We start from the raw sequence: 26683 nt of genomic DNA on the forward strand, positions 1-26683 counted from the left end.
GGCAAATATTGTCGCCGCAAATACAATAAAGGTAAATACTACACCAAATGCTGCTTTGGTTTCCCTAGACCAGTTACAGAAACAGGTGAAGTAAACAACTTCATGTCTTCAGTTCGACGTAGTGTTAAAGGTAAATCAAAGAACACGTATTACATAAAAAGAAGGGAAGAATCAAAATATATCAATGATTACAAAGCAATCATTACCCTCTTATGGAATACAAACATAGATGTGCAGTACATTGCAGAAAATTCAACGATATGTTACAGCCTACTTAACAAAAGCAGAAAAAAACAGCTTCAAGACCTCTGGGATGACCTCGCATCAGACAAAACATTATCACAGAAATTGTACAGCCTAGGCATAAAAATGCTCTCTCAGAGAATGTGGCGCCTATGAAGCAGCAGATTGTTTAAGCGGTAATGCTTTGTATGGAAAATCAGACAACATAGTATGGCTCAGTCTTGGTCCTGCAAAATCTAGAAAAAGAGTGCTAAAATCATGAGGACATAGAAACAATTGCCAGAAATGATCCCAACAGCCAGGACTTTCTAAAAAACAATTTACTGGACACATACTATCCGAACATGAGTAGAACTCTGGAAAGCATGCTCTATACCACATAGCTCAAAACTTTACATACAAAAATAATGTAAAACCCGATGAAAGCAAACGTATATATAGAGTAACTGAAGGGAGCTTAGTAAAACTTACCAAACAAAGCTTAATCATGTAAAATTGTCATTAAAAACTCCTCAACAGAAAGTACTATACCATGGAGAAAAGAGGAAGACATACTAGATATCTATGACTGCTATGAAGGTGCTTTCAAAGCAAATTAAAGTGCTATCACCGATGTGAACTTTACGCAGTACAAAACAATGTTACACAATGAGCAGCAACAGGAAGAAGAACTTTAGGCCCAACTAGATAGATAAGGACTCTTCCGACAGTAGTCAACCTTCTGTAACAGGAAGTCAAGAATCACTAGGACAACCACTAATAGCAAATGAGGCTGAAGTAGCTATGGCAGAAGTAGAAAACACCATGTAGCAGAATCAAGAAGATACAGAAGACTTAACTGTACAACAAGCAAAATTAACAATCAGCGCACCATTTTTGAAGACGTAACAAAACAAATTGTACATGTGTACAACACGAAAATAAAGACTGTACCTGCCAAAATTACAAACCTATACTGCTGTACGTCAGTGGTGAAGCTGGATCAGGGAAAACATTCTTAATCAAAATCATCAGCCAGTTCCTTCAACAATTGACAAACACCAAACTGTCAGCTGTTGTAACGGCCCCCACAGGTTTAGCTGCCTAGAACATAGGCGGTGTCACTTTACACAGATTACTACTGCTTCCAGTAGAGCATCAAAATATATTAGAGACTACTACAAACTTTCTGCAGTAGCTGCAATGGATTTACGTGGATGATTGAAACAAATGAGAATGCTAGATGAAGTGAGCATGGTCTCAAACCTAATCTTGGCTTTGATTCATCTCAGATTGCAAGAAGTAATTAAAAGTAACAACGAAGAACTCTTTGCAGGGAAACATTATCGTTTTCGGAGATCTTCTACAATTGACACCAGTGAAAGGTGAACCGATTTTTAAAACCTTAGGCCACAAACTCTGCCGGAAAACTGTTGGAAGCCTAGGTAATGTTAACCTCTGGCAACATTTCCAATATAGAGAATTAACTGAGAACATGCGGCAATGTGAAGATCTCACTTGTGCCAACATCTCAACAAGTATTAGAGTTGGTGTATTATCGCAAGAAGCACAAGTTGTATTGAAAAACCGGCACATACATCCACTTTATGGCGACAATGCATGTGCCACTGATGTTATGGAACAAATAGCGCACAAAAATGTCAATTGTATGGCCTTAATGCCAACCCTTGCAAGCTGTTTCAAATTCAATGAAAAATGTTAAATAAAGAAATGCAACCAATAATGGAAATTAGCGCCACAGTCAAACTAGACGTACATGGTATGACAGTACCCATGTGTGAGCAAGCCACAACAAGACTAAATAGTTTAGAAAATTCAATCTCCCACACAGCTGGGTTGGAAAAAATATTGAAATGATCCTTAAATTGTAGAGTATTGCTTAAATGTAACCTTGACGTAGAGCAAGGGCTAGTTAATGGAGCACTGGGCACAGTTGTTGGTTTTCATACGTAATAGCAACATTCAGTTTGTCAATATTCGCTTTGATAAAATTTCAGAAGTGAAATGGATAGGGTGCTCAATTCCTTCTCTTCAAAGACACGTATGTACGTAGAGAGCAATTTTCCCTAACTCTTGCATATGCAGTTACCATTCATAAATCCCAAGGTCTTACCCTCGACAAAGCATTGATAGATATAGGAAACACAGTCTTAAAGGAAGGCATGAGCTACATAGCATTATCACGCTTACGTACACTTGACGGTCTATTGCTAATGAACTTTGATGCAAGTAAAGTCAAAACTGATATTCCTTGCATTCTAGAATATAATAGATTGCGTTCACTATACACCCCTCATCTGAAACAATACCCTGTTCCAGATAAAGTAAAACGTGGTGAAAAAACTAAATGAAACAGAAATGCAACAGAATCCAACAGCAAATTCCGGAAAGAAAAGAAACAAGGTAATGTTTCATCAATTACGGAAAACATAGAAGAACCTATTAGGGAATGTAAACCAGGGACGTCGGCAAAGAAGCAACAGAAATTCTGAAAAATGCACTCAGACAGAACTTGCTGGACCATTCAAATTTGCAAATGAAAGTGGGGTAAGTTGCTATGCAAATGTAGCAATGAATATTCTATTTCAATTGCCACCAATTGTTAACAATAGTTACCTGCACAGTACAGACCAATTGTGTTTTCAAATGTTAGTGCTGCATAGAAATGCAACAAGCAATCCTGCCAACACATACAATGTTCATGGAGTAAGGGCACAATTGGACGACTGCTGGAATGGTGAGATTCACTATAAACTCACAAGAAGATCACAAGAATTTCTAATGTACATACTATTAGTATTGGAAAACAAAAGCATAGCTGTAAATGAAATCTTCCAGATTTCGCACATGTGGAAACATACATGCACTCTCTGTAGCAAAGTGATACAGGAAGAAATCCCAAATAAGCGATTTGTGTATGTTTCCATACCAAATTGTGAGCATTCCATTTCAGCAACTTGTACAAAAACGCAAACCATGGAAGATTATGTACTATTTGCAATTCAGACAATCACTCCACCTTACTGATACAATCACATAGTGCCTACATTATACTTATGCTTCTACGTTATAATGCAGATGGCACCAAAAACAACTGCAAACTGACTTGATTCACACTCGGTCAAGTATCACTTGGAAAGAAAACCTTTACAACAGTAGGTATAATCTACCATGCAGGAGCTACAACCAATGCAGGTCACTACGCTGCATACATTAAAAAGAATTGTGGATGGTTCAAATGTAATGATGGCACCATTACTCTAAAGCAGAGATTGCCAGTTAATCTTACAAATGCGTATTTAATGTTCTTAAAGCCAAAATTTACGAAATAATGTGAACTTCAAGTGTTTTAAAAAATGTATGCGAAAAACTACGAACAGTTAGAATACGCCAACAGGTATCGAACTACCCAAGAGGATGTAAGAATGACAAATAAATGAATATCGCAGATCGTTGGGAACAAATGCACAGGTCGAATACGCCTACAGGTATTCAACTGTTGGTAAAAATCAGCAGGAAGGCAACAAACATAACATTAATCAGAAAGATGAAGGAAACACTCAAAGGAAACAAGGAAGTAGTAAGTACCATAGTAAATGAAGTTTTTTTTTTAATCCAACAAGGATTTTTTTCCCCAGACCCAAGGATCAGAGAAGCAAACACAGAAACTGAGCGCAATGCACAGTACACTGGTTTGTAAACTAAAAATGAGGGTTAAAAAAAAAAGGTAAACTGTCCATTAAGCAATGTAGTACATTTTCAAAAAATGCAATGACTAACATACCCGTTGCTTTTATCACAGAAATGGAAAACGGGATACTTCCGCCAAGTACGATAAGCAATTAAAAATGGTATGTGGACTCTGAACAAAGTAAGGAGTAAGTATATTGACAGTCATTTTCTACACATGTGAATCTACACGTCTAATCTATGGTACTAATATGCTGCAGTGCCTGTAGGCTGGCCCTTGCATCTTCTGTGTGTACCCTACCACCTACGCCTTACGACCAAGGTACAAGGAGTATAGTTCCTAGCCACAACCATCGCTGCATGTCAAAACCATGGTTCTTGTAAATTATCTACTTATAAATTTACTTTCAAACCATCGTCTACAGCCATGCAGGCAAGGCACTAGGGCATCCACACAACTAGCGCATTACACCACACCCATATTCACTTGTAACTCCACTGCTCATGACTTCAGTCTTGGGTGCATGGCCTTTGGGCATGCAGTCAAGAGTTTGGGTCCTCGCCAGAAACACCACAGCATATCGGAACCATTGTGCCGTGTCATTTTACTATGTACAAACTTGGTTTTTGGAGCATGGCCTATGGCCATGCTCCCAAAAGGCTACGCCCTCCCCACAATCATCTTAATGATGTTGCGTAGTACAAGTGTACCAATAGCTGTGATATGGTACAGTAATTTGTAGCCACGGGCTACAGAGGTGCGTTTGAGGCCATAGCATTATGAATGTATGGGTATACAGTATTTAAAATGCATAGTTACTTACAACTGCAGTGCTCATTACTTTGTTCAAATACTCTGCATCCAGGCCACTACTACCACACCATATGACATCCATTGTTGCATATAAGTACACTACGAACAAATGTACTTTTGGGGGCATGGCCTTTGGCCATGCACCCATGATTGCAGCCCCTCCCCACAGCCGCCAGAGTGATGCACTACCACACCATATCGTACCCATTGTGCCTTGTAAGTACACTACATATAACTGCGGCCATGCACTCATGACTGCAGACTCACCCCACAGCTACCTGACAGATGTTCAATACTAGGGGTGTCTCTGTAGCTCTGAAATGCTGCACCGTTTGTGCGTAGGGCCTAAGATTGTAGGTGTATGGCCATACATTTCAATATATGGTTGTAAAGTCTCTTATAACTCCAGTCCTTACACGTTTCCTGTTGGGTGCCTGCTTGGGTGTATGCCATACAGCGTGCAACCATGCACCCAAAAGGACACATCTTGTCCTCAACCACTGCACTACATGAAACCCATGTGGGCTTGTAAGTGAAGAGGTTATACCTTTGTTGTTGGTGGCATGGCCTTCAGCCTTGCACCCAAGAGTACACGCACTCCCCACAACCAGGCAATCGATACGCATTAGTAAGAGTATCTATGGGTGTGACATGCTGAAGTGTTGGTGGCCAGGGCCTAGAGTTTTGGAAGTAAGGCCTTTGGCCGACGGCCATGCATCCAAGACTCTAGGCCCTGGCCACAACCACCGTAGCATGTGCCACCCATGGCGGCGTACTGATGAATACAATAACCATAGGAAAAAGTATTGCAATTATGGCATGGTGTCAATTTTTCTCTAACACCACACGTGTCCTTACAACTGTTACAAGTTCACCGTGCACTGCACGGACTGAAATACTGCCCTTATTGAACCCCTCATTTTCTGTGCGTACAAGGAGGCCATATAAAATACATCATGAAAAAGGTATAAGTGTGTTATTGGGTGCAATTCACCCAAGACTGCAGAGTCTCCCCACAACCACCTCAGTGGTAGTGGGGTTTTTTCTATAGGTGTGGTATCCTTCAGTGCTTCTGGCCAGAGGCTTCACTCCTAGCTGTATGTCCATAGATAATACATGGTATGCAGTGGCTTCCACGTCTAGTACTTATAACTTTGCTCTTGCGTGCATGGCCTCTGGCCATGCACCCAAGACTGCACGCACTCCCCACAGCTTACCAATCGAAATGCAATACTACGGTTGTATCCATGGGTGTGACATGCTGCGGTGGTTGTGGCCAGGGCCTGCAGTCTTGGAAGTAAGGCCTTCGGCCGACTGCCATGCATCCAAGACTCTAGGCCCTGGCCACAACCACTGTAGCATGGTAGACCCATGGCAGCGTAGTAATGAATATAATAATAGCCATAGGAAATATGAATGCAATCACGGCATGTCGTCAATTTTAATGTTCGCTACCACTACGCATGTGACACCCATGGCGGCGTACTAATGAATATAATAGCCATCGGGAAAAGTAATGCAATCACAGCATGTTAATTTCAATGTTGGCTACCACTACGCGTGTGCTTCAACAGTTACAAGTTTCCTGCCCACTGCATGGACTGAACTGCTATCGTTATTACACCCCTCATTTTCTGTGCGTACAAGCTGTCCATGGAAAGCACATCATGAAGACCGACCCCCAGAACAAACACATTGCTCACCCATGTCTTACTGTCTGAACCTTTCCCAACGGTCTGTGACACAGCAAAAGAGTTTTATAAATAGAGCATATGTACGCTGGTTGTTGCTCCACTATCGGCCGATCCAAGATGTCGGGTGCATCCAAACAATCTGACGCAGAACACGTCTCGCAGCAGCCAATGGGCAGAGACGTTGCGTGTCTGCGGTCATGACGCCAGGCCCTTAGGTATCTTGTCCGTGGACCGAACAGGGAAGTGTGACCGCGAAGCGGACATAGATATCACAAATTTTTTCAGACCTACTTTTTGATAATTTTAAAGAAAAGTACTGCACGGAAGGTCACCAAATTTACAAAAGCACGCTTTCTGGACCAAGCCCCTGTATCTGCTGCAGATTTTGTGAAAATATGTCCAGTGGTTTGAGCTGTAGCCATGCGCAAAGTTTTTCCCCATTCAGTCTATGGGAAAAACCGTGGCTGTGTAATTGATAAATTACAAACATTTGCCATGTAGCTATTTCCTGGCTGAAATGCACCTAGAAGAAAAATGTGAATTTCAAATGGGAGTTGCAATATTTCTGTTATAGACTCCTGAACCAATCCTTAGACAGGAGCTTGACTTGGGGGTTGGAGGGAAATGTGAAGGGCCAATTAAAGGTGTGAGAATTCTTGCAGGGAACTGGCCAATATTGAAATATTGATTGCGTCATCACTGGTATATAAAGTGGATGCACTATGACAGAAGGAGAGAACTGCTAAAAAGATTACCAAGAGAAAGCTGCCAAAATTAAAGATTTGCTAAGTGTCATTTTGGTGGAAATATTGCTGGGGAGACTAGAAAAGCAGAGGCTATGATTCTTCACTGGAGAGGGGGAGAGGTGCTGTGGCACCAAATGGACTCAAGTGCTGGCTAGAATCCTGTTTTACCCTACAAGTGTAACCGCTCAGTCCCTGAGTGCCAAGCCTAGAGATTTCCAAAAGTAAATAGATTGTCCAACAAAATATCAGCGGGGGAATTAATTTAATTAACCAATTTCCTTTCATTGGTGGGTTCTCTCCCATTAGTGGGTGGCAGTGGGTCAAACTGTAGATCCTTAGCCTATTTGACTGAAAATTTATTTAATAAATTCTCCTTTAGCAAAACACCCCGGGGTGATTTATGTTGACATTTGAAGTTAACAAAGCTCATTCCCAGTGTACGCTAAAAACGATAGCCTGTAACGTAATTAGGTAATCCTATTTTCCTGTTAACCCCCAACTTCTTTAAGGAAGAGTGGTGTCCTGCTCCTTAAAGTAAAATCACTAAACTGTCTACATCACCCAGCACGTGCCTTTAAGTGAAGGGGATTCTGAAAATCCAAAAGTCCTATAATCATCCCCATTTTTCTGTCCAACTTCCACAACACAAGCCTTTACCTGAAGGAGTGGAGGTTGGAAAAAAACACTTCTAAACTGTCCCCACTCTCTAGACCTGGCTTTTGAATCGAAGGGTGCTGCATGTAATTGATGCTTGTTTTTTGAGGCTGGGGAGAAGAAGTGCTCGACCTCATGTATCCAACACTGTAAACCAAACTTCTAGCCTTTTTAAGCATGCAGGAAAATTCGAAATTGCACACCGCTGTACATGTAAATTGAGCAGTGTTGATTATTCCTTGAATTGAAGTCTGCATAAATCTGTATAAAGTAAAGTATCGTGATTTGTGTTTTCCAAACCAACTTGTGCGATTTTATTATGTAAAAAGTATTTTAATTGTGAACCACAGAAGGTGGCGTGTGTAGTTTTAGTGTGATCTCCTACAATTAAAATAAATATATTTTTTGTACAACAGACTTGTTCTTGGCTCATTGGTGGCACAGGGGGAAGAATCCAAGTGGCATGATCTGCGTCTGAAATCAGGCTAAACAAAGAATCCCTCAAACAGTTTGTTGTGTGACACCTTAATTGGGGAGGGAAGGAACTCTGTGTTGAGGGTAGCCTCTCAATAAACCGTTACACTCTGCCAAATTCATCCTGGCGGGCTTTGCCTCCTATCGCCTACAGTAAAAAAACGACATCTGCCATGCAAGCAGCCATTTGCATGTAGCCTTTTTTCAGCATAATGTGGTCACTTCGCTGGGGCCTGTAACCAGTGCTTCCTGGCCTGTAACTGGTGCTCATAAGAACCCGGCAGTACTGCACGTAGCTGCGTGCAATATTTCTTATACAAGCATTTCCTGCATGACTACGCCTTAGGCCCACAATGATGGTAATCGGGCGTTTGAGGTTGCACTAGCCCTATAGAGTAGGCTGTGCGGTTGTCTGAACTCAACGCGCCATCATGCTGATCAGACGAAGAATCAAGCCCCATCTGAAAGTGAACATCCTGAACTTCTATGCAGGATTTGAAGTTCAGGGCAGATTTAAGGGCATCAAATCACGAGTCGTTTGCGGTCAAGACAGCTCAAGCTTTGTTTATTCAAGGCTTCCTCGCGCATGCTTCGCCTGTATAATAACTACCACCTTCAGTAAACATCATTCTCCTGTCCCCGGCGTTGGCACGACATCGGGGACAACCGACAGCTTGCAGAGAAGCACAGAGCATTAAAGACAGTGGTTAAAAGCGAAGCAATTGCAAGTAAAGGCAGCACCGTTTGTGAATGTCGACATAGTACAGTCGAGATCGCAGAAAGCTTTTCTTTTCACAGTTAATACAAATGCATAAATAACCCAAATTGCTTCAAGAAATAAAAGTCTACACCTCCAGCGAAGCACACGTATGAACAAAGAGGTTGCGCAGGCTTGGGTAAAAGTGACAGCAAATACACAGACATAGCATAGAAGGGTATAAAAAAAGGGGGGCCAATAATAGAAAATGTAATCATGATATATCATTTTGTTATGATAGGTTATTTAACCTTTCACTGCGACAAACTATGCTGCTGTGCTCTGCTGGTACTCACACTGCAAAGAAGCCCTACCAGCAATCATTTTAGCTTATTCATTATTTTACTTTTTTTGTTTTAACATCATGGAGAATCAGTTGTGTAATCCAAGTACAATGAATATATATAACAGATATTATGCATACCAATATCACCCAAGCGAAGTTCGAAGTTGGTACTCAAGTATTGCCCTTAAACGCGGAGCTGGTCTTGCTGGGATTCGAACCTGCGATCTGCAGATCATACAAAGATCGCAGCAGCGAGCCCTCAACCTGCTGGCGAGCCCACAACCTGCTGCGCTGTTTTACCGTTAAGAGATATAATCCTCGTTAAAATTCAGCAAACATGAGTATTCATTTTAGTATATTCCCTAAATCCAAACACAAAAGCTGAAATCTCAATGTAATCATTGTTTTAAAGCCTTAGCGTAGTCTTGTTCCAGTTCTTTTTAGGTCTAGAACCACAGTACAATCACATGCATAAGGTTCAAATGTTTGAGTTGCACCAGTACCACAGACGCAAACCGTTTTCAACTGGAACTAGCCCTGCTTCCTTCCCATCATCAACTGTTTTGACTGTGCAATTTTCTTCCGCAGATATTACTATCTTTTTGCCCTGAAAAATGGGGGTGGGGAGACCCCTGCATCCCCCTGTGACCCTCTAACTCTCCCACCCCCACCCAATACTGCTTTACCCAAACCGGCAGGGAAAAATGTGGTAATAAGACTGTGTACCAATCAACTTCGTTTGACGTGAAGTTTATAGAGCTTATTCTAAACTCTGGTAAAAAGGCTATTTTCCAGATAACAAAACAGATATTTGGTCGATATCCAAATCGAAATTGGAGACTTAATGGGGAAGAAGGAGCACCTGTGCAGGAAAAGGGATTGGCTCTTCTGATTGTCTAGGGCAAGATCGAACTACCATTCTCACATGGGTGTGTGTTTGGGCAGGCCGTGGCTCTACAGAGCAAGGTTATAAAAAGGTGGTCTGCCAACCTGCAGTCATGTTGTCTCATCTCCTGGCAGGGGCCTGACTCCAACATGGCGCTTACTGTGTATACCAGTGAGACGTTTTGCTGACCATGTGCTTCCCAGTCCTGCTTTCTTCACAATAATCCTTGGAGTGCCAATGTGGCGAGCCATGTCGTCCATTTAATAAACCGTGTCACCAAGCTGTACTCTTGATGGGGCAAAGATGGCTTTCAGGATCCCGCCAACATGGCTTCTCAGCCACTCTTGCCAAACGGGGCATTTCTGTACCCTTCTAAGTCTTACTACACAGAGCGTTATGGTACTTTAGAAAGGGGGAAGCAGCGGACGGCCCTGAAGTATTCTCTACATACCACGTCTAGGTTGACATCACTTAGCAGATTGTCTGCCCCGGACCACAAGGTCTCCCGAGACCCTCTTCCTAGGTCATAACTGGTGACTTAGTCATAGTGCCCGAGAAGGATGGTGCCAACCTTTGGTACCGAGAGAGAGGGAGCAAATATGAAGGGCAGGGGATGCATGTTGGTAAAACATTTTATAAGGAAAAGTCGTTTATGGCAATGTTTTTACAGAGCTTTTGTCCTAGCCACTAAATCCTTCCATCTACCTTAACATTTTCTTTTAAACTTTCTCTTACTTGGGTCATCCGGGTCCTCCCTTTTTTGAGTGGTCTTTAATCCCTGAAACAGTAAGTGTTGTAAGTGGAGAACAGACAGCAGTTTGCAGAACCGTTGCAGCAGTGAATGTGCAAGGTTGCATTTCCTTTACTATCAGCAAGTTTATACAATAGCAATCTTTAACCCACATCATACACTTCAATGTTTGGGGGTTCTGCCTCTTCATAACCTTATTACTGTACTTTGTTATCCAGCACTACCTCTACAAATAATCGTACCACCAGTTACAGTAAATGTAAGATCAGTAAAATTACAGATAGTACTATTCATAGAACCGAAAGTAGGGGTAGACGTTACAGCACTAACATGAGTAGTAGTTCCTGTAATAGACATAGCCTTAGTACTAATATTAGCCTTAGTACTAATCTTAGAAGTAGTAGAGCAGTATGAGTGGAACCCATAGAAGCTGGGACAACAGCAATACCTTAGTAGTACAATCAGAAGCACCAACACCAGTATTACTACTATAAATAACAACTACAGTAGAACTTGCAACGTATTGCCTACTACTGCCCAGAGTATCAGTAGTATTAGCTCATAAATAGTCGTGTAGAATCCGTAAATCCAGTAGTACCAGCACAAGTAGTGGTCATAGACAATTGGTACTAATCAGTAGGTGTAATAGAGGTCATGGAGGCAGTGGGATCAGAATTAGTGATGGTACTAAAATAGAGTGATGGGGTTTGAGGCAAAGGTGTGAAATGTCTTTGCAATTGGGTGGCAAGAGAGCCGAGCATCTATATAGGTTTGGGGCAGGATTGCCAACAAGATTGGGATGTTAATTTAGGCGGCAAGGAGGCAGCATCATTTGGTAAGGGGAATGTGAGGTGGATGGCTTCCAGAAAACGAACTTGTTGATCAAAGGCAAGAAAAAATTAAACAGTTTGACATCTTTTCTTCTGTGATGACTCTGCAAACGGGAAGTCTTCACTGCTGTTACTCCTTGTTTCATAAGTTGAAGTTACTTCACAAACCAGAAGAAAACCCAAATAAAAAAGTGCTTACAAAAATGTTTAAAATAAGTAGGGTAAAAAGTGTTTTTGCCTAGTAAGGTAAAAAGTTAAAATAGGAATACCCGCTCATCCCAGACCATTCACTAATTGCATACTTCACCCAAGACAAATCCCACCCATCATAACAATTCAAGACCCTCTCCTTACTGCTTCAACCACAAAGAACGGTTCACCCTGCCACTGTCAGATGTTATAATGGACATTAGCACCCTGTGGGGGAGCGCCAGCCAATCATGAGGTTAGGAACGCGGACTGATATTGTCAATCAGGCCTGCGTTCCAAGCTGCCCGATGGCCGGTTCTCCCGCCTGCCATCTCCCCCCACCCTCTGCACCCTTTATTTCAAATCCCCCCACTTACCTCCTTGCGGCGGTGAGCGCTGCCACAGCAGCTGCCCCTTCCGCTCTGTACAGAGCCCTGCCTGCCCAATCCATGGCAGCCATCTTGATACCAGTATTTTCTTTCCATGAACGGGACACCACGAGGCAACTTGGCAACCTGTTCATGAAACGAAAATACTTTAGCCTAGTTCCAGGGTGAATATATATATAGCACATGTTTTGTATGTAAATTGTGATGAGCACGTTTTTTGCAACTTGGTGCCTAATAAGCCAGCATGTCCAGGGTCCAGAGCATTGTACATTATGCACTCTGTCTTTGCATTGCCCTTCCCTTATTCACCAAACTGAAAAAGCTCATGGCACATTGTCCCTAATCTGTGACACCATCCCACAGTAGTGACATTACAGTGAATGGGATATATATGTTATTGCAAATACAGAACAGCCCTTTGTAGCCACAGTATCAAAGCTAGTGCTTTAGAACAGTACCTGGCGTGCCCATATCTTACAAATTACTTGAATTATTTCCCTGCCTCCAGCATTCCCCCCCCCCCACTCCCTGTACTCCTCTGCACCCACCCCTTGGGCCCCTTCTAATACTTTCTGCAGACACTCTATGCTTCATTTTTCTCTGGTCCTCTGTGTGAGATGGTAAGATTTTGCCATGCTTTTCTGTGCACTGTGTAATGTGATTTTGAGTTGGTGTGAAGGAATGAATGGACTGTGGTTCTGGGCAGATCAACATAATATGCTATACAAAGTTGCCTAATGTATTTCAATGTTTAAAATTTGGTATTGCAAATGATATATAACAGTGTAACGGTAAGATTGCCAAAAACAAGGACATTATTTCAGTCTTTCCGGATGGATTCAGGAAGCCACATTGAACAGTCTGTTTCAAATAGCCTTGCTGTTTTTCAAAGCATACAAAATGTAACTCAACTTCCTAATATTGAGAACATGCGATAAAGTAACAACTGAAGTAGTTGCAGTGGGGGGTGGGGGCGGGGGTGTTGGGAGAAGCTGGTCCGTTATGGCACACCTGCATCTGAAATTCAGGTTCGTTGTTCAAACCATCACTTTGGCAAGAACTTTCGGCTGGTTTGGCGCTGCTGCATGGGCAGAGAAACAGGCGCATTAGAGGACATTAAGTCGAGCAAGATGGCCAGTGGTAGAGTAAGCAAAACAAATATCAGCGAACACTAGAGCCGCACGAGGGCTTGGTTTCTAGCAGAGGCCTTCACCCATTGTTACAAACCTTGAATTGAATATCAGCACGTGATGTTTTAGTGCCTAGGACATGCCATGTAAAACGCTACATCAAAGAGTTAGGCAATCGGATTGGAAAAAAAGCAATGCACACTAAGGATTAATAGTATGAAAGTGCTCTGAATAGCTGGAGTGTCGACTTAGCCCAGGTCTTCAGCACATTCACGCACTATAAACGGGCAGACTGAATATAAAAGGGTAATTATTTATATAGTGCTTAACCTGGAAACATGGCGAGAGGGCTGTCCCTTTGACGACTAATCGTAGTAGCTAAGACGGTTTTGAGCACACGGATAAGTGTCGCTTTTACAGCAGTGCTTAAAATGAGGGTGGTCAGGGGAGACCGGATTGTAAACATCGGGTTAAGGGACACGGCACTTATTGGCGCTGAGACGGCTTTTAAGGAATGGAGACGAGCAGACATTAAGTGACACGATGGTGCGGTTGCAGGCTTAATAGAAGCTTGGGGGCTACAAGCAAAAGGCTATCTAGCTCAGAGTCCGGACAGTCCCGACATTAGCATATCCACTGATCTTTTCCAGACTTCGCAACACCCCTTCTGGAGAGGATGCAGTGAAAGAGCGGACGAGGACTTGATGGTGTACAAGAGCAAATAATTAGGCTCATGAACATGCCTCTGGGGTATCCTGGGTAGGCAATTTAAGGGGAGCCCCTGTGTGGAAAGACTAAACGGCTAAGTGAAGATGAGAAACAGTGAGGCATGGTCTTTCCACTGGTTCATTTCACCATACTTCCGATTTAGTATTTAGCAAATTAATTGTTAAGTGGCTGAGGTAAATCAGCCTATAGAACGACCTCTCGGCGTCCTGGAACGGCAAAAGTCCAAAAGGTATAATAAATATTGCCTCTGGACAAAGCACATAAATAGCATTGACTTCTATTTTTATGGGCGGTTCAAACCGATACCGCTGAATTTATTTTTGAATTATTTCAAATTTTTTCTTTTTTTGTAAACATTGAACGTTCCTTTATGTATTTCTTACAAACATTACAAACATGTATTTCTTACAAACATTACAAACGACCCAGAGAAACGATGCACTGTGAAACAAGGCTTAAAGTGTGCCAAGGCAAGCTAGGTTGAAAGTTCGGCAGTGTCTGAAAGATGCACCAAGCCGGGGCGCTACCGGGGTTCCCTCTGCCCGCCACTGAGTACCCAAGGCTGTATTTTGCATGCCCGTGTTTCATTTCAGGTTACTCCCAGGGACCAGTCAGTGGTCAGCAAGTAATGAACGCATTTAGGGAAATTATACATTCTCCACAACCCAAGCTGAGGCTTTCCAAAGTGTGTGTGTGTGTATATATATATATATATATATATATATATACACATATATATACACATATATATACACATATATATACATATATATACACGCCTACACACACACCTCTCCTTTTTTCTTGCTCTGTGTTATTTGATCCTGGTCCCTTGCCGCTATATACTGCTTCTCCCTTTTGTTTATTTGGATTTTGGCCCTGGCCTGGAATTGGTTGATTTATTTAATTTGCATTTTTTCAAGTTTTCCAACTTTTTAAATTGTTCAGTTGGTCTATGTTGGTTGTCTTGCCCTTTTCTGATGTTTAGGGGGTTTGCATTTTGGGAGTACACGATTGTATCTGTACTCTGTAATTCTGGGTGTTTTTGACATTGCTTTTTTCATTGTAAATTGCCTTTACTTTTCCCACAAGCTTCAATATTGCATTTTGCACCAGCACTTTATGATTACCAAACCTTTCTGCCTATCTAATGCTGCTAGAGTCATAAGTTTACAATCTAATGCACTTGCACTTTACATTGCAGCCTGCAACATGTTTTTATCTTAAAGGTCGCACATATGGACTGTCCTCAAACTGTCAGAGTGTTCATATTAGACAGCATTATCTTGTCCCAGCTGTGTTTTCTCTATGTATTATAATCATATTACCTTGGTGAGCTAGACATGCACTCGCATTTTATATATATATTTTTTTTATATATATATTTTTTAGCTATTGCCTGCATATTTTTTCATAAGCTTACATAGGAACGCATTTGCACTCTATGTCACAGCTGTGGACTGCTAATTTTTGCTAATCTGTGCTAATTTTTGCTTTGAGTGAAATTTGTTGACATCTCACTGCATGTCCTTTTATTATATTTCTACATGTTTGGTGCTGAATTTTAATGTGCTATTGATTTTACTGCTATTTTTAACGTGTTCTTTTTATGGTTAATGCAGTTTTCTTCTACACTCTAAAATGGCCACCATGTTATTGCGCCAAACTGTTAGCTTGTGTTGGTAGGCAACATGGAAGAAGGAACCATTGTTAATATCTACTCTCATTGTTTTCATGTCTCCCTAACGTGATCAAGCGCTCGGAGAAGCGCGAAACGCGTCGTTAATGACACTGCCCTGGAGTTCTGTTCTGTTTGCTGTGTGTTCTTTGCCTACTATTTTTAACCATCTATTAAACTCGTTTTTTTGTTACTTGGATTCGAGTTTGCTACTTTGTTTACTGGGACCTGCAGACCTCATGCTTGGAGTGCGGTTTTTTCCTTCCTCCATGTCTTAACGATATATATATATATAAATATATTTAGTAAAGCAGATGATTAGCCAACAAATTGCGCTCTGCCTCATTACTGAGCTGGTGCTACCGGGCTAGAGCAGGCTACACTCAATATATGTTAAACAGAAGGGTAAAGGTGCTGGGGAGGAGAAAGCACTGTTAAAAAAAGTGACCACAAGTAAAAGCGCTAGTGCGCCTATTTAATTTGATGCTGCACCGTGATAGAAATAAATGTCTTCATGGTGCTGCTCTCTTCCCCCGGTAACAGTGTAAAGCAAGTGAAGGTGAAGGGCTGTTATGGCTTATCGTCAGCTGGCATACACCCAGTATAGTAATGGGGGAATTAGGCAACTCACAAATGTGGGCAACTATGTATTTACACACTGAACAAAGGCAGATTTTTTACAATCAGAACCATAGAGTTCTAAACAATTAACTGTTAAGGTTTTTTTTCATGTTATGTAAGCTGAACAGCTGTGCAGACCCAATCACCTTCAGTGCAAGGGTATAAAATCACAAGGAAATAAACGTTTGGAATCATACCAGCCCGAGGAAGCTCGCGAGTCGTGCGGAACGCGTGGCATTTTCCACCCGCTGTGGGTGAGTGCTGCATGACACCTGGTCTGCTTAGGTATTGTTATGTATGCTTTTTATACTATGTTCACTCTTTTTGGATAAATAAAATGAAATTTTGAACACAATTTGAAGTCGTGTGTGCTTGGGCATTTTTTGGTAGGTGTTTGTGGGAGAGCTTTCTCCTCCCCAGCACCTTTACCCTTCTGTTTAATATATATATATATCTATCTCTCTTTCTTTATGAAGGTAGAGTGACTACAAAAAGAAACTTTCTTTTTGAAGTCTGAGGGTTCCCCCACCCCATGCAATGGAAGACCCAAGGCTGGAGGCCTCCATGTCATGGGGTGGGGAAGCCCTAAGACTTAAAAAAGAAACAGTGAGCCTCATTATGAGTTTGCTGGTGCGGAAAAACAGTACAGGTAAGCTTGCCTGTACCTTTGTTTCTGGACTGGCAAACTAAGAGTTCTGCGAGTGGGTGCCTTTCAGCCCGCCATGTGTGACCTAGCGGCCGGAACGGCACCTCGCGCATAACTCGACGGATGCACCGGTACCATTCATGAACGGTGCCGGTGCATTCGGCCTCCCCATTGAGTCGCATTGGACTCAAATGGGAATTGGGAGTAATATTTTCCACCGCCCGGGAATAGGCAATTACCAGGTCCGCCGAGGCTGTAATGCACCGGTAATTTCCCTGCACCAGAAAATTCATGACTGACAGCAGCCGTGCCAGTATTTAGCTGCATGGCTACCGCCAGGGTCATAATGACCCCCAGTATCTTTTTGAAGTCACTCTGCATTCTGTTATGGTTCAGTCATTAAAGGAAATCATTTCTTTATAAAAATCAACGTGACTACAAAAATAAATTATTTCTTTTTGAAGTTATAGGGCTCCCCTTAACCCCATGATGGGTGCGTGTGTGAGTGTATGGTGAAAGGGTGCACACTTAAATGTATGCATGGGTGCCTGGGTGTGTGTGTGCCTGTATGGTGAAAAGTGTTCACACTTAAATGGATGGGGGTGTGCGTGTGTGCGTGCGTGTGTGCGTGTGTGTGTGTGTGTGTTCAGGGGTACAAGAAAACCTACATTTGGTGGGGGCTAACCCTTCCAATGTTGGGAGAGGCGCAAACTTATTTGTGTGGGGGCATCCAATTACTTTACGCATTTTAAGGAGACTATTCTAGTGCAGCTTCAATGTTACAAGAAGTTAACTCTCTCCTTTAAGGTTTAAAGCTCCCACTTATTGTCTGCGCTGCGAGAATTGAGTGGTCTCCCGTTCCCTCTCCACCCTTCCAATCCTTGCCCTGGCATGCAAGTAAAAAACCCACATCATGGTTTCGATTGGCTAAACAATTTGGCATTTGAATGCAGTTACTAACAGTGAAATGTTTTATGTTGGTAATTGCTGGACTCTTGTTAACAGCAAAACACAGGTGCCGTTTAACAGCTTTGTCCTGTTCTGTTCCGGCAACTGCTCTGAAGGCCAGCCAGGTCGAGTCAACATAGCCCAACATTTCAGGGGGGGAGGAGCCCAGTCAACTCAATGGTGTTGCACCACTATTTGTGTTTAATGCCTTGATTACTTATTGGTAATCTTCATTACTCCTAGCCCTATTCTTCCTCGTCCCACTACTTGTTTATGAGGCACTCCGCTTCATACACAAGTACTGGGATGATGTAGTTACATGGAGGTAATGCCTGACTTAGCTACCTGTAATCTTCATTACTCCCAGTCCTACTCTTCCTCATCCCAGTACTTACCTAGGAGTGAAGGAGCCTCATATGCAAGCTCTGGGACAAAGGAAGAGGGACGTGGAGGTAATTCTGGGCCAATGAGCTGATTTTGGAGGTTGGGCTAGGGTTGGGAGGGAGAGGGGAGGTTTGTGGGGTGGGCGGGATTGTGTGACAAATCATAATGGTTGTCCATGTCCACTCTAAGCAGGCATATGATATGTGGTATTAGTGGCTAGAGAGGCATTTTGGTGCAGCCAGTCTGGTCATTCCACAGTTTGATATGATTTGTTTTATAACTGGCCATTTCTGATGAATAGGTCCTGCTAAGTGTAATTACCTGGCTAGACTGGCATTTCGGTGCTGCCAGACTAGTCGTTTCTTACTGGTGCATTGTATATTTTTCTTGGAATCTGTAATAAAATAACGCGCCTGTACACAAGTATTTCTAGGCGCGACAAGACACGGGAGGAAAGATTGAGGGAGGACAAGACAAAGAATCTTACTAGGCCTTGGATCATTCAGATCGTGCCGGTGTGAGAACGAGAAGTGCAAGGAGAAAGGCAGGGGGGAAATGCAAGAGAGGGGAGGGAAAACCATGGCAGCAATTCTCTGAGTAAGTGCAGGCAGGGCTGTGCAGCTCTGGGTAGTGCAAGGAGAACAAGTGACTGTAGGGTTACAGTTACAGCCCCTAAGTGCGTCGCAGGCCCAGAGGCAGTGCAGGGGTGACTGATCAAGAAAGAGTCTTAACATAGTGAGACTCTGAGGGTAGTCCTGCAACCAGTCGGTACAGCAGACAGGTAGGCCAGGAGGGGAGAGGGAGAGAGAAAGCAGAGGAGAAGAGGAAAGTTTTGTGCTGCTTCCAGATCTTCAGGTGATCCGGCTCAAGTTTGAGAGGAGCAGGGAGGCCTTTCCAGAGGTAGGCACCTGCATAGGAGAGGGATGTGCCCCCCCCCACTCTCTGCCCACTTGTTAGGTGTCTAGCCCTTAGAGAGTTGGAGGTAGCTGAGCGAAGGGCTTGAGAAGGAAGGCATTTTGGAAGAGAGCGATAGATGTATTGTGGGGCAGGGCCCAGAAAGCTTTGTGGACAATGCAAAGCATCTAGAACGTGATCCTTGCAGCAACCAGTGGAGAGATTTCAGGGCTGGAGAGATATGATCCCTGGGCTGGAGGCCAAGGATAAGTCTCACAGTCCTGTTCTGGATTAGTTGTAGAGGAAGGCAGGTTGAGAAAGAGGCTTTTGCAGTAGTCCAGCCTAGAGAGAACCAGGGCTCTGGAGACAGTGAGCTTCTGGTGGAAAGTGAGAAAGGGAAGAGTTCCTTTGAGGAGGAGCAGCTTGTAGTGGGACTTCTTGGCAATGTCCGAGATGTGAGGAGAGAGAAAGAGAGAGGAGTCGAAGATGACGACCACGTTTTTTGCCTCGCAGAAAGGCAAAAGAAGGCCCAAGGTGGCCAGAGAGTGCGAGAGGAAAAGCAGGGGCTCGGGTCCCAATGAGAAGGATCGCCATTTTACTGGCATTAAGGGAGAGATCGGTGGATGTGCACCAATCCTGGATAGACAGTCAGGAATGTGAGTGAGAGAGAGAGGAGTCGTCTGAGGGGAGCCTGAAGGAAAGCCGAGTGTCATCTGCATAAGAGGAGAAGGTAGAGATCAGGGGGGCCAAAGTGGCCAAGAAGAGGTGGAAAAACCAGGGTCAGAGGATGGAGCCCTGGGGAACGCCACAGGTATAGAGAGATGTGGCGGAGAGAAAGGGACCAAGGTGCACCTGGGAGGGGCAGTCCAAGAGGAAGAAGGTCAGCCACTCAAGGGCCTGATTCATGATGCCCAAGTTCTTATGGAGTTGATTAATCAGGATGGCGTGGTTGACCGTGTAGAAAGAAGAGGAAATATCAAGGAGGATGAGGACAGAACGAATGCTGTAATCAGGGCTAGAGAGCAGATCTTCACAGGTGAACGGTTTCCATGCATCTGGCAGCTCTGAAGCCAGACTGATGGTCATGGGGACAACCAATAGATTCAGTGTGGAGAGTAAGCAGGAAGATGGCCAGTTTTTTTCTAACAGTTTGCCCAGGAAAGTGGTGATGGATATTGGGCGATAGTTTTCCAGGTAGGCAGGAAAGGCAGACGGCTTGTTGAGGAGTGGGTGCACAAGGGAGTGCTTAAGGGGAGAGGGGAACATTCCAGTGGTGAAAGAGTGATTACAGAAATCAGCCAAGGCTAGAGCGAGCGTGTCAATATGGTCCTTGATGGTTCTAGATGAGCAGGGGCGCACCTGTTTGGACAACACTTTCAAAGATCAGACTTGTGTAGAAACTTCATCAGGTATTGTCAGAGAAAGATTAGAAAGGAGGACGAGAAGTAGAGCTGGCCAATGGGGGGCCAAGAGAGGAAGAGGGAGAGGGAGAGGAGATGGGGAACTGGATGTCCTGAGTTTTAGCAGAGAAGGGAGAGAACAGAGCCATACAGAGGGCCTGGGAGGGAACAGGAGAGGTAAAGACTGCAACATGATTGACCAGTTACTTACAGATTTTAAAAATAGTTTGGCCGTGTTGTTAGAGGCCACAGAGACGCAGGCTTGAATGTGTGTTCTTTTCTTGATGAGTGTTATTGCTTCGATTGGCATTTTGGTGCAACCAGTCTAGAAATGTCTAAATGTGGCCTGGCATGCTTTCCTGTAATGTTATTACACTGGTCTACATTGTGCAGCCAGTTGGACAGGTTTTCATTGTGGCATGGCATTTTTAATAGCAAAGCATTAATGTTCCTGTGTATGGTTGGGGACTAACATGTATTGGAGGTACCCTACAAAACCATTGCAAGCACTTTGGCTTTTAACCCAATTTTTCACTGAAAGTGTGCTGTACATTGCATTAAAACACATGATTATATCTTTCTCCTAGTGCAGTGTGTGACATATCCCTTTAACAGCACATTCGTGCATATTGCACAAGCGTGATAATATAGGCCGGCCCAGAGTGTGGCGCAACCCGTGATTTGTTGCTGAGTTGGGGGGGCCCTCAGCATGGCTCTCAGGGGGGGCACCCCCACATTTTGTGTTACGCCACTGTGAGTAGCAGGTAATTTCAGTGGAGGAAGCCCCCCACCACAACTGTGCCGCCACAACTGTGCTCGGCCAGACCTCAAGTCAGTATAGTCAGTGGGCAAACAGGGAGGGCAAATGTGCCCTCATCTCAAAGTAAAGCAGACAGAAGAGAAGTCCTGAAACCTATCGCTTAGGGCCTCAGACGAGTAGAAAAGGGGTATAATAGAGGTGAACAAGTTACTTCTTACCTTGTAACGTTCTTTCGATGGGATGTTCCTCCGACGTATTCCTCATCTTTAATACGTCTCCAGCTTGCTGGCCTCGGAAATTTTTTCTGTAGAGGGCGCTGCGCGTCCATGTCCCTCGACGGCCACCGTATCGGCACCGACATCACCATGCCCATAAATAGCCACGCGCAGCGTCCGTTGCTCAGTTCCGTTTTGTAGCATAAGACATAAGAAAAGTCATGCCTGAATTGGTTGACCTTGAAGGAGTGTAAACTGCAACCGCAAGGGAAGTATTACTGCGGGGATGGATGGGAGGGGCGATAAGGAATACGTCGGAGGAACATCCCATCGAAAGAACTTTACAAGGTAAGAAGTAACTTGTTCTTCGAAGGGATCGTGTCCTCCAACGTATTCTTTATCTTTGATAGACTCCCATAGCAGTGGCATGTAATTGGAGGTGGGAGCAAGAATGTCATGTACCCCTTTAGGGATGGACCGAATGTAATATGGCTTTGCCAAATCTGGTCTCTTGACTAGTGAAGGAATCAAGGTTGTAGAATTTTGTGAATGTATGTGCGGACGACCATATGGCAGCCGCATATATGTCTCTGACCGGTACCCCTCTTTGGAGGGCCAAAGAGGCTATAATACCCCTGGTTGAATGAGCCAAGATTTTGGGGTGGTTCTTTCCCTGCCAGTTTTTAACATTCCAGAATGGCCAAAATAATCCACCTGGAAATGGTTTGTTTTGTTATGGGTAATCCCAACTTGTGACCAGAGTATCCTACAAACAGTTGGTCTGCTTGCCTCATCCTAGCCATTCTGCTGATGTGAAAGCTTAGAGCTCGCCTTGGGTCCAGCCTATGTAGCCTTTCTTCCTCTTTCCCCGGATGGGGAGGAGGGTAGAACGAAGGTAAGGTCATTTTCTGAGTAATATGAAATTCAGAAACCACCTTTGGGAGGAAATTAGGCTTCACCTGTAGGACAACTTTGTCCTTGTGGAAAACTATGTGGGGGGTTACAGGAGAGAGCTTGTAGCTCGCTCACCCTCCTAGCAGATGTTAGTGCTACCAATAGCACAGTTTTAAGCGTGAGAAATCTCAGCGAACAAGAGCGAAGTGGTTCAAAAGGAGTGCCCATTAGGAAGTTTACGACTAAATTTAAGTCCCATAAGGGAACTTGGAATGGTTTTGGAGGATAAACATTAGTTAATCCCTTGAGAAATGGTATCACTAGAGGTAGTTTGAAAAACGATGGTTCCTCCGCAGTGCGCCTGAAGATTGAAAGCGCTGCAGGATAGCCTTTTACAGTGCCAACTTGAAGGCCTGAGTTTGCCAAGCAGAGTAGAAACGATAACACCTTTGTTGTACAACATGAAAAAGGGTTGATATCCCCTTCTCTACACCAGCTGCAAAATGTGTTCCAATGGCAGCGGTATAAAGACTTTGTTGCTCGCCTTCTGGCCGAAAGCAACACCTCCATGGCGTCATCAGGAGGTCCCAATCCTTGTACCTCACCCTTTCAGAAGCCAAGCGTGAAGGTTGCGGGTTCAGATGTCTGGATGGAGAACCAGATCTCCTTCTGCGCGAAAAGATTCTCTTTGAGTGGCAGACGGATTGGAGGGCAGATGGACATATCTAGAAGGTCCGGGTACCACGTTCTCCTGGCCCAGTCTGGGGCAATTAGGATCATGGTTTTGCGGAATCTTCTCAACCTCCTGATCATTTGAGGAATAACAGGGACTGGTGGAAATGCGTAAAGGAGTGGAAACTCCCAGTCCACTACGAACGTGTCTCCTAGAGCTCCTCTCGGGGGAAATTCCCTTGAACAGAACAGATTGCACTTCCTGTTGGTGCTTGTGGCAAACAGATCCACCTGAGGGGTTTCCCAAAGGGCGAAGATCTCTTGAAGGACTTCCTGAGCTAGCTCCCACTAATGGGAGACTGCTCTGCCTGCTCAGAGCGTCCGCTGTCAAGTTCTTCTCTCCGGCTAGGTGGACTGCCGATAGAGAGATTCCTTCCTGAATTGCCCAAAACCAGAGCTGCATTGCCTCTCTGCACAGTGGCATTGACCCTACACCTCTTTTGTTGAGGTAGTGCATGGCCACCGTGTTGTCCGTCATTATCAGGACATTTCTCCCTTGTACTGATGGCAGGAAAGCTTTCAGTGCTAGTCTGATCGCTCTCAGCGCCAATAGGTTGATGTGTAGTCTGGACTCCGATGGAGACCAACGACCGCTGATGGTCAAGTCGTTGGCATGGGCTCCCCACCCCGTGAGTGAGGTGTCTGCGACTACTGTTATCTCTGGCCATAGTTGCCAAAACAGTTCTCCTTTCAAGATATTCTCTGTTTAGGCCCACCATTGAAGGTCGTGGGCTACCTTGTCCGGGATCCGGAGGAGATCTGTCATTCTCCCTGAGAATTGCAACCACTGAGTTCTCAGTGCCCAGAGATCTCATTCTCAGGCGAGCCTCTGGCACAAGGAAGATGCAGGATGCCATGAGGCCTAGCAACCTCAAAAAGTCAAAGGCTGGGAGACGTTGGGCATTTTGAAACTTGTTGACCATCTGCAGAATATCTTGAGCCCTCACCTCTGGTGGCGAGGATTTTCCCAGGGAAGTGTCCAGGACCGCTCCAATGAACTGGAGTCTGATGGTATCATCTGTGACTTCTTTAAATTGAGGGAGAAGCCCAGTTTGGGAAGGAAGTGGCAGACATAATCTAGCTGGATCTGAGCTTGTTCTGAAGATACAGCCCTGATCAGCCAATCGTCAAGGTAGGGGTAGACGTGGATCCCTTCCCTCCTTAGACTCGCAGCCACTACCGACATTAGCTTGGTGAAGACCCTCGGGCGGAGATCAGCCCAAATGGCAGAACTCGAAATTCATAATGAGAGTCGCCAATTGCGAACCTCAGGTATTTCCTGTGTTTGAGATGGATTGGCACATGGAAATAAGCATCCTGAAGGTCCAGAGATACCAGCCAGTCCTGGAGCTGGAGGGCCTGAAGGATCTGGAGAGAGAGTTACCATCTTGAACTTGTCCTTCCTGAGGAACTTGTTCAATTCTCGTAAGTCCAGGATGGGTCTCAGTCCTCCGTCCTTCTTTGGTATGAGAAAGTAGGAGGGGGGTACCAGCCCTTGTTCCTGTCCGCTACAGGTACCGGTTCTATGGCACCTTTCTCTAGCAGGTCTATAATGTCCTGCAAGAGAAGCGGATCTGGAACCTTTAGAGAGCTGTGCCCCAGTGGATGACTGAGGGATGTGTAGAAAGGGAAGGCAGTAACCCTGGGCAACTGTCTCTAATGCCCAAGCATCTTACGTTATAGCCTGCCATTCCGTCAGATGGGGAGTTAACCTGCCCCCTAAAGGTGTTGTGTGGAAAGACCTCAGAGTGGTTTGGAGGCGGCTGATGCAGATGCCGAGGGTAAGGAGGCACCTGCTGCGGCTTTAGTACTTTTGACCCGTCCACCTCGGGTGGATCTCCTTTGGCCTCTTTGAGCTGGCTGTCCTCTGCCTTTCCCGAATGCGGAATAATAGCGAAAGGACTTTCCTCTTCCAGAGGTTCCTGAGGGGCGAAAAGGAGTTTGGCAGATTGCAGCTCCGAACGATTTTGGCGCTGCTTTAGATGTCTGCAACTTTTCCAGACTGTCAGCAGCCTTTTTTCCAAATAATGAAGAGCCGTCAAAGGGCATATTCAAAAGTCTGGCCTGTACATCTGGAGCAAAGCCAGACTTTCGCAACCACGCATGCCTGCGGATTGTTGTACTTGCCGCCATGGCCCTGCTGATACTGTCAGCGGAATCGATACCAGTTTGAAGTGACTCGCACATGGCATCTTTGCCATCTTTAATAATGTTAAGGCTGGCTTCCTTTTCCTCTCCTTCGGGTATGCAGTCAGCCGCTGATGAAGCACACTCCCACAGTGTGTGAATGAACCTGGCGAGCGTACAGGTGGCGTTGATGGACTTCAACGCCATACTACAAGCAGAGAAGACTTTCTTTGCCATAGAATCGTACCTCTCGTCATCTCTATCCTATGGGACAGTACGGGAAGCGCTCCTGCTGCTTGATGAAGTTGCCGCTTGGACCACCAGGCTCTCTGGAGTCGGGTGTTTTGATAAGTATTCAGGGTCAGCTGCAGCTACCCTATACTTGGCTGATAATCTTTTATTGACAGCATGGATAACTTCAGGAGTTTCCCAATTAGATGCAATCTTTCTTTGTAAGGCTGCATGGAAGTGGACCACAGGATCCTCCTGTGGACCCTTGTCCAATATGTCTGTCAGGTCATCCTGTTGATAAACAGGCAAAGGCGCAGACCAACCCATAAATACAATAATCATTGCCATCAGGGTTCTATAGGGTGTTTCGGCATGTTCCCCTGGGTCTGGCTTAACAAAAACCACTTCTGGGGAAGTGTCCAGCCCACTTGCCTCCTGTAGGTCTTTCAACCTTCTTTCCTCAGAGGTGAAATCCTCTGAAACAGGTAGTGGGGTCCTCTGCAACCCAAAGGATTCCTGGTCAGAATCTTCCCCTTCTTCATAAATTGAAGATAATCCAGGGTACTCTGACCTCTGAAATGGTGTAAAATCCATTTCTAAGGCTGAAGGAGCCAAACTCCTCATTATTGGGTGAGAAAACGTCGATATCGTCGACGCCGATGTGACAGGCTTCAAAGGCGCAGAGAAAACTGGAAGATGCCTCGAAGAACTCGAGAGGATCGGGATCCTACTCGAGGATGTCGACGACTGTCTCGGCGTCGTGCAGGAGGCTCTTGGAATCACCGTTGGCTGTGGAGTAGCCGTGGTCTTCTCTTTCATCGGCGTCGATATCGGCGTAGAGTCGATAGACCGATGCGTCGAAGAACCCTTCGACAACGGCGTAGATGGCGC

At 44.4% G+C, this 26683-nt stretch overlaps 1 protein-coding gene across 12 annotated transcripts in view; it reads right to left on the reverse strand.

The window, feature by feature from the left end:
* MTSS1 (MTSS I-BAR domain containing 1) overlaps positions 1-26683 on the reverse strand; it is a 1344348-nt gene that overhangs the window by 990689 nt on the left and 326976 nt on the right. For 7 of the 12 annotated variants that reach the window (XM_069621598.1, XM_069621599.1, XM_069621600.1 and 4 more), the window contains exon 4: positions 12392-12529. The exons of the other annotated variants lie outside the window; for them this stretch is intronic. In XM_069621598.1, coding sequence (XP_069477699.1) covers positions 12392-12529 — 138 coding nt within the window. The remainder of the gene's footprint in view (positions 1-12391; positions 12530-26683) is intronic. 12 annotated transcript variants of the gene reach the window in all.

This window comes from Ambystoma mexicanum, chromosome 5q (genome assembly GCF_040938575.1).
Source record: "Ambystoma mexicanum isolate Mex_15411 chromosome 5q, UKY_AmexF1_1, whole genome shotgun sequence".
NCBI lineage: Eukaryota > Metazoa > Chordata > Amphibia > Caudata > Ambystomatidae > Ambystoma > Ambystoma mexicanum.